We start from the raw sequence: 7,986 nt of genomic DNA on the forward strand, positions 1-7,986 counted from the left end.
TTTTGACTAAATCTTAATTTCGTCTCTAATATTACATTCTATTTTTAGAAAAAAATATTTTATTTTATTTTATTTTAATCTTCTAATCAAAATTAAATTTTTTATTTCAAAAATATAGGTTTTTCATCTCTTATTATAATCATTTTGCAACAATTGACTATTATAATTACGATTTTCGTTGTTATGTATAAAAAAAATTAAAATCAAAGGAAGAATATTTTAAAAGAAAAAACTTTAATTTTAATTAAAAGCCTAAAATAAAATAAAATATTTTAAATAAAAATAAAACGTTTTAAATGTTTGAGCATAAAATTAAGATGATTAAATCAGTACTGTACACTCTAACATTAAATACACATACGTTTACTTTTGTCTCTAAAGTTATTTCTTTTTATATTCTTATAACCTAAGGAAAACATTTATTAATTTGGCTTTAGTCTGAAAAATAAATGTTATTTTTGTTTATTATAATATTATTACACAAATAATTAAAATATTTGATAACAAAAATAAATTAATAAAAAATAATTAAAATTTATTATATTATTTAATATTTATTAATTATTATAATAATTAATAAATATTAAATAAAATAATTTTAATTATTTTTTTTGTCTTCTTAATTTTATTGCACAAATAATAGCTTCCTCTGTTACTCCGTCCTAAAATTGTAAAATGTCAACGTATATGATACAATTTGAAGGAGAAGAAACCTCAGTCACAAAAGAAATTCATTTACTCCACATACATCACGTCATCACCCTAATCAATTATTGGACACTAAAAAAATACAGTCCTAAGAAACAAACACCGCCATCCACAAAGAGCAATCACTGTCATCACCCTAACAAATGAAGTAGACAAACTTCTCCAATTCCCAACCACTTTTTACTCAAAAATTATCACAGGAAGACCAAAACCTAAATAAATAAATAAGTAACAATCAAAACCAAATACAACCTAAAGCATAACCACATAATAATAATTCTTACTATTATTAGTCACACTACTACTCACTTATCTTCTTGAACCCCAATCATGGACAAGCCAACCACCACCACCACCACCACCACTCACACTCTATCACCGTCTCTGTCGCCACCACCACCATCATCGCAGCTTGTTTTCTATGCTCCTCCGCTCTCCCCCGCTCAAATTGCGATCCTTAATACCCCGCCGCCGCCTTTTCCGGGCGGTTCGAGCTCCTTCGACCTCTCTCCCCTCGAATTCCTCCTCGCCATCATTGCCATGGTCACACTCCCCGCCATAATCTACACCTTTATCTTCGCCTACGGCTGCCCGTCTTGCCGCCGGCAACCAGAGCGAAATTCCGGGGAGCATTCCAGTGAGTCCCGCGACGGGGACAGCGTCACCGCCACCGCTGTTGCTGAATTTCGGTACCAGAAGGACTCTCACGTGAAGGAGATCGGCATCGAGTGTCCAGTATGCTTGTCGGCTTTCGCCGACGGCGAGAAACTCCGGCAACTTAGCGATTGTAAGCATTCGTTTCACGCTGATTGCATCAACTTGTGGCTCAGCAACCACACGAATTGCCCAATTTGCCGCTCCATCGTCGCCGGCGCTGGCAGAAAGCGCCCCAGTTCATCTGCTCCGGCAAGAGATCATCATGATTTTCATCAAGGTCTTCCTGATGCATCCGGTTTGGTATGAACATTTAATTTCTTTTCTTGCCTTTTTTATTTTTCAAAATTTCTTTAATATATAGAAAATGTTGTGAGTTTTAAAGGTGTGTAGTGGAATTTGAAATTGGATATAGAGGAAAAAAAGAAAAGAAAAGGATGAAAGTTTGTTAGGGAAATATATAAAATCACACCGTCCAAAGGTTTGTATATGAATATAATGTCCTAAGGGATAAATCATAAATGATATAGTTGATACTTGATAGTTCAACGAAGCAATGGTAAACTTTATTTAGCAATTGAATAATTGATTTAATTAGCAAAATATCTGTATGTATGCATGTGTATTTAGCTGAGAAGGGACAAATGAGGCTAAGCCATTTTAATATCGTACTGATGCTCCTCTTGCATTGAGCATGTTTTTTTAAAACAAAGTAAAGGAAGAGAAACGAAAACAGAAACACAAAGCAAATAGAAATTTAGAAATTATATAAAAGTAGGTTTAGAATAACCGCAATCACTCATTATAGTTGAAATTATAGAACCATATCAGAATCTAATTGTGCACCGCATTTTACTATCAAGTCTGCAATTTTATTAGTATTCCTTTGAATTAGAACAAAATGGACAACCCATGTTCTTTGTTGCTTTAATTCAAAATTTATTCTCTGTATGATCTTTCGGCACCTTTCAATTATTAACTAGAAAGAAGTACACACTAAATAGCAAAAAGTTCAGCTCTCAATATATTAACTTCTGAAACTTGATTAGAACACCCTCTAATTAAACATAAAAATCTAGCTCTTGCAACATCTTCAAAAAAGTTCCTATCAAAATTTAGTTTGACAAACCTAACTTGAGAACGTGTCCACATATAGATAAAGGAGTTGGACACAAAACAAGACATGACAGTAAAGCAGCCGATATAAATTCTGTTACCAAATGACGAGAACGATAAACATCTTTTATGACAGAAGATATAGTTTCTATCGTTAATAACTAAATCATTCCAATCTAGCCAAATGCTCCAAAGGCCTACAAGGAAAGTGAATTGACCCATACTCTCAATTCCATTGGAACCAAATGAAAAATGAGTGATAGTTTTGAAAGAAGGAAATGTTAGAACTCCCAATTGACTCCATAGTCCATACATCACAAGTTCGATTACAATCCAGAAGACAGTGAAAATTTGTTTCCAATTGATGCTAACATATTTGAAAAGAATCTATGGGAGCGAGACATCATTAAAATCTAAAAATAGTTGTTTGCAATGCTTGGGGAAAATGGTCAACCAAACGAGGTGAATTTTTCCTGAAATTTTCAGTTTCCACACTCAGTTCTAATTTATCGATAAATCCCATGAATGATTTCGATCAAATAACCAAGAATATCCTCCTTTAGCAGAACAAATTTTGAAAGATGAATGCCTCTACCACCAACCAGGGCCAAGTTTCGATGCAACAAAGATTTGATGTCCCATAATGTCGTTTTTGAATTCAGCATCCATCATCGTCGTCAATCTATTTAGATGCCACTCAAAATCGTAAAAAAGATCCCTTACTCGCAATTGAGAGTTAGTTAGATATATGAATTACATCAATTCTTTTGCCATGACAATCAGAGTTAGAAAAACAAAATGAATCTGCAACAGATTCTCCATTCCAAACAAAACCATCTCTTAAAATATTAGCTGCTTTAAGAATTGCTTTCCAAGTAGGAGAAATTGCCACCGCAACCTTAATATCAAATAAATTTCTATTAAACATATTCTGATCCCCTAATTTATCATGATGTTAAAGAAATTAAGAGACCAATTTGTCAAGAGCAACATTCATAATCCAAGAATCTTTGAAGGCTAAGCCTACTTACCTCTTAGAAGTGGTGAGGATCTTCCAAGAAGTTAACTGCAAACCACAAGATGACTTATCACTCCACACAAAATGCTTTATAGTTTTGTTAATCTAATGACAAATAATATTCGAAAAGGAGGTTACTTGCATCCTGTATATTAGTATAGAAGCAATGACCGACTTGACTAGACGGATTTGAGCAGCTCTATTAAAAAAAGCTATCCTTCCAGGAGTTCAATATAATTGGACTTTACCAATAATATCATTAAACATTGATCTTGATACTTTAGCAACAAGAGGAACAATAAGATAATTCCCCAATTAATTAGCAAAACGTATGGTTGATATACTTGCGAAGATCTCTTGTCTTTATTTGGATACATTTTGAGAAGAAAGAGCTCTGAATTTGTCAAAATTCACCTTTATGCCTGAAACTTTAAGTAACTGATCCAAAGTAGAAACAACCCTTTGCACTTGAGTTTTCTTGGCTTTACAAAATAAAATAAAATCATTTGCAAACATCATTGAATAGCTTCACCAACCTCTTCCTACCTCTCAGCTCTCAATGAAACACTAAGTGGGAAGGGGTATCAGTTGCAACCATCATTCCTTATATGCGGTGGCAGTGATACCAGCCCCTTGAGTCCTTTGTGATGATCGCCGCCACTTCCAGCAGCGGATTCAAGCTCCAACCCCTTCGCAGATTCCCACGCTGTTTCATCTTTGTTATACATAGGCTAGTTCATTCCCCTGCTCGGTGTCCATGTAAATCCACATGAAGGTAGTTCGTGGCTCAAGGAGTGAATATCTTCACTAATTACATCTATCTTCCAGCAATCATTCCCACTCTTGATTGCCTCCACTAATTGGAGACAATCAGATTATCTAAATTCTTGATCATGATCAGCGTCTCTCTGATGGCTCAGGCCTTTGCCATAATTGTCGAACTCACATCTATGGCTGCGGCTGCTCCGCCTCTGATTCGGCCTTATTGCAAACGACCTTGTCCCCTTCTTTTCAGAGAAAGCAGCATCAACTTTAACTTTCAACCAGTCTTTTGGGGGCGCTCTCCACACTACTGGTAATCTTCTTACTGTTGCTCTTTCTTTCTGTTTTGGATTATTTGCCTCTTCTTGTATTATTATACTCTCATGTTAGGACTGCTGCGTTTGCTATAGCTACTCTAGGGTCTGGTTGACTATGATTGAAAATTGCAGTTTTTTTTATTTTCCAAATGGCCCATTAAGTTTTTTAATTTCTGTAGCCTCTCCAACAACCATTCTCTAATTGAGTGGACCGTGGTTATTCACTTTGATTATTGTGTTTTAGGTGAAAACAACAGTGGGAATCAACCAAAGTCAGTTGAAAATTTGAAATCAAGGTATTTTTTTTCTTTTCTTTATCGGCCCACCGCCAGAGTAATTATTATTGTCGAGGCACGATGACTAATCATTCATTAGTCATAGGTATTTCAATGAGTAAAACAGCTGGTTTATTTCTAGGCATCTCATGGGCTTATTAAGATTGGATTTCATGGGTTTGATGATTTGTGATGCTTGGTGATCGTGTTTCAATTCATTCTAGAGATAAAGTAATTGAATTGATGTTTGGAACGTTGACTTTGTAGTAGTAGAACTGTAGAACCAAAATTTGGGCCATTGCCTTTTTGACGATTTTTGAAAAAGATGGAAGAATTCTCTACGCATTTAGTACTTGATTAACGGGCCATATAATTGATTATCACTACCTAAAATTGCAAGAACATATAAATAAATATGGTTATTTGACTGTGATAATTGATTACCAAGTTTGGTAATGAATTACTCTGAACCTCTGATCATAAAATTGTCAAAATGCATATTTTTATGGTGTGTGATAAATTCCAAACAACCATAATCACTCAAAAGGTTATTCAAAAAATTCTATAGCGTGGATTGTTAAAAACATCCACACCAATAGATCGTACGTGTCATACATAGTTGTACGATTCGTGGTGGGCAGAATAGGATGTTAGTTTTAGTTTCTGCATATAGCATATTGTTATTATCTGAACCTTCTGATCTATTTGTCTAGCATGACAAAATCTCTCCGCTAGGCAGATATTTGCGGAGATTTACTCGCCGAGAGATTGATATGGGGATGGTTTTATACCCTTAAGAGCGAGAATTCGTATAATAAATGAGACAGAGACGAAAATAGAGGTTACGGTTCCGTGAAGATCCGTGTGATATCCGTATATATGAAATGACTAGAATACCTCTATATATATATATATATATGCACTTCAGATAAAGAAAAATCATAAGACTCATGTGTTAAATTATATTTTTTTTAATAAAAATTAAATTATTGGATGATCCTAGTTGTTTTTTTTATTTATTCATCTCCTTTTTCTTCTATTTTAATGGTCAATTTAGGATGGTTATTTTAGTAGGTATGCATATGGTTATTTTAATTTTTATGTAGATGATTATTTTGATTGGATTGGATTTAGTTATATATAATTAAAATATATTGGATGTTCAATTCATTAGGTATGCAGATGATTATTTTTATCTTAAGTGGGTGGTTAATTTTATTAAGGGTGAGTGGCGTGTGGCAAGTCAAGCAGCGATGATGAAGTGGGATGATTATTAATGAAGGTAGGGGTAGTCTTCTATTGAAAAAGAAGAGAGTATTAGAGTGAAATGTTTTGATAAATTAGGATTTCGGATGGTTATTTTTTTAAAATAACTAACTGAATTTTTTAAAATTTTGAAATTTGAAATTTAATGTGAATTATTATTATTGTTGTTAATAACTTGTTTGTATTTTATTTGATTAATTTAATTTTTATTTTCCATCTCAATTGATTAATTTTTGTATACTACAAAACGTTTATCATTGTCTTTAAATTTAACAACATAATTTTTCTCACATAAGTAAATTATTTTAAGGATGAGGACAACTCAATATAATATTACAATCAGAAAATTATAATTTTCTTCCATATATAATTATTAAGTTTTTTTATAAAAAACATTTTATTAGGGGACTATAAATACTAAACATGCTCCTCAAATGGAATGCTGGTTCTGCAACATGGTCCAATGAACAATTTGGTCCCAAATTGTAGAACACGGCCCATTAGAAAAAAAAAAAAATAAAAGTGAGCCTTGGATTAAGTATTATTAGTTAGAGTCTAATAAAAAAAGAAAAGTTAGCAGTCTCTTGCTATTTATACGAGACAAATGGATCAGAGGGCTAAGGCGGTGACAGCCTATTGCGTACAGAAATTGAAGCTGACATTGTGTTCTTTCCACCACGCGTTGTACAAGCAGACACCACAAGATCTATATAGGTTTTCTCTTCTTTTTTTTTTTGAGAAAAAAAATGAGCTCAACACATTCAATGGAGCATACAAGAAACATAAAATAAGATTTTGTAAAAATAAGATTTTGTAATTCCTATGTTATCTCTGACATAGCTATCAACAACATGAGTTATCTTTTACACCACTCTTTAGAGCAAGAAAACGTCCTAGCAACACAATCTACCACTTTCACTGTCTTGTTCTGAAAAATAACTTCATTTCTACACAACCAGATGTTCCATATAACTGAGAAGAATCCCACTAACCATGTTTTTCGCACATATTTTCTCAAAAACATCATCCTCCAGCTCTCAAAATGTTCTTTTATGGACCCAGGGATGCTCCAAACACAACCCACATGACTTATCCATGCGCACCACACCTGCCAAGCATACTCACATGTAACAAACAAATGTTGTACAGTTTCAATTTTCTTACTACACATAACACAGACTTTATCACTTTGTTCGATGATGCCTAATCTGCTCAAGCGATCCTTTGTATTAACTCGGCTTACAAGCACAAACCAAGTAAACAACTCAATCCTCGGTGGAACAATTTCTTTCCAGATTCCATTTGTGAACTTATAGCTAAGAATATCATCTGTCAATGTCTGTTCTTACAAAACCTGCACAAATGAGTTAGTAGTATAAACTCTCACCTTATCAAATTTCCACACCACTCTATCTTGTGTGTTTGCTATCAATCTCACAGCATGCAAGATCTCAAGCATTTGGTTCAGATTGTCGGTCTCCCATTGACGGAGTTCCTTCCTCCAATGGAAGTTCCACACCCACTCTATCCCATCCCAAAATCCACAGTCCCTAATCACGGATCTCTTATTCTCTGAAATTAAGTAGAGTCTTGGAAATGAGTCTTTCAGCTTCTCCGACTGTAGCCATGTATCTTTCCAAAATCTGGTTAGTCTACCATCGCCTACTTCTATAGCCAACCCGTCAATCATCCTCTGTTAACATGTTCCTCCTTGATTTGCAAGTGACAAATATCTCTTCACGGACTCCCTTTTGCTGATATAGCTTGAGTAGACAATAACTGTCCCGGGTTTAGATTATTACAGGAGCACATTATTTTCTTCCATAAAGGACACTCTTTCTTGGAGAATCTCCACCACCATTTAAACAAC

The 7,986-nt window shown here is 34.1% G+C and overlaps 1 protein-coding gene across 1 annotated transcript; it reads left to right on the top strand.

Moving 5' to 3' along the window:
- Positions 1-872: 872 nt before the first annotated feature.
- On the top strand, positions 873-5,191 carry LOC112727742 (RING-H2 finger protein ATL33). Its single transcript, XM_025777630.3, has 3 exons — positions 873-1,665; positions 4,417-4,571; positions 4,820-5,191. The coding sequence occupies exons 1-3, from the start codon at positions 1,039-1,041 to the stop codon at positions 4,821-4,823; spliced, it is 786 nt and encodes a 261-aa protein (XP_025633415.2). The 5' UTR covers positions 873-1,038; the 3' UTR covers positions 4,824-5,191.
- Positions 5,192-7,986: the final 2,795 nt, after the last annotated feature.

This window comes from Arachis hypogaea, chromosome 12 (assembly GCF_003086295.3).
Source record: "Arachis hypogaea cultivar Tifrunner chromosome 12, arahy.Tifrunner.gnm2.J5K5, whole genome shotgun sequence".
Classification (NCBI taxonomy): Eukaryota; Viridiplantae; Streptophyta; class Magnoliopsida; order Fabales; family Fabaceae; genus Arachis; species Arachis hypogaea.

What these genes read in the sequence shown, in the direction of transcription:
- LOC112727742 (XM_025777630.3), top strand. Translation starts at nt 1,039, where the DNA reads ATGGACAAGCCAACCACCACCACCACCACCACCACTCACACTCTATCA. An exon ending in TTCCTGATGCATCCGGTTTG is followed by an intron (nt 1,666 to 4,416) that starts GTATGAACATTT and finishes CTGATGGCTCAG; the next exon opens with GCCTTTGCCATAATTGTCGA.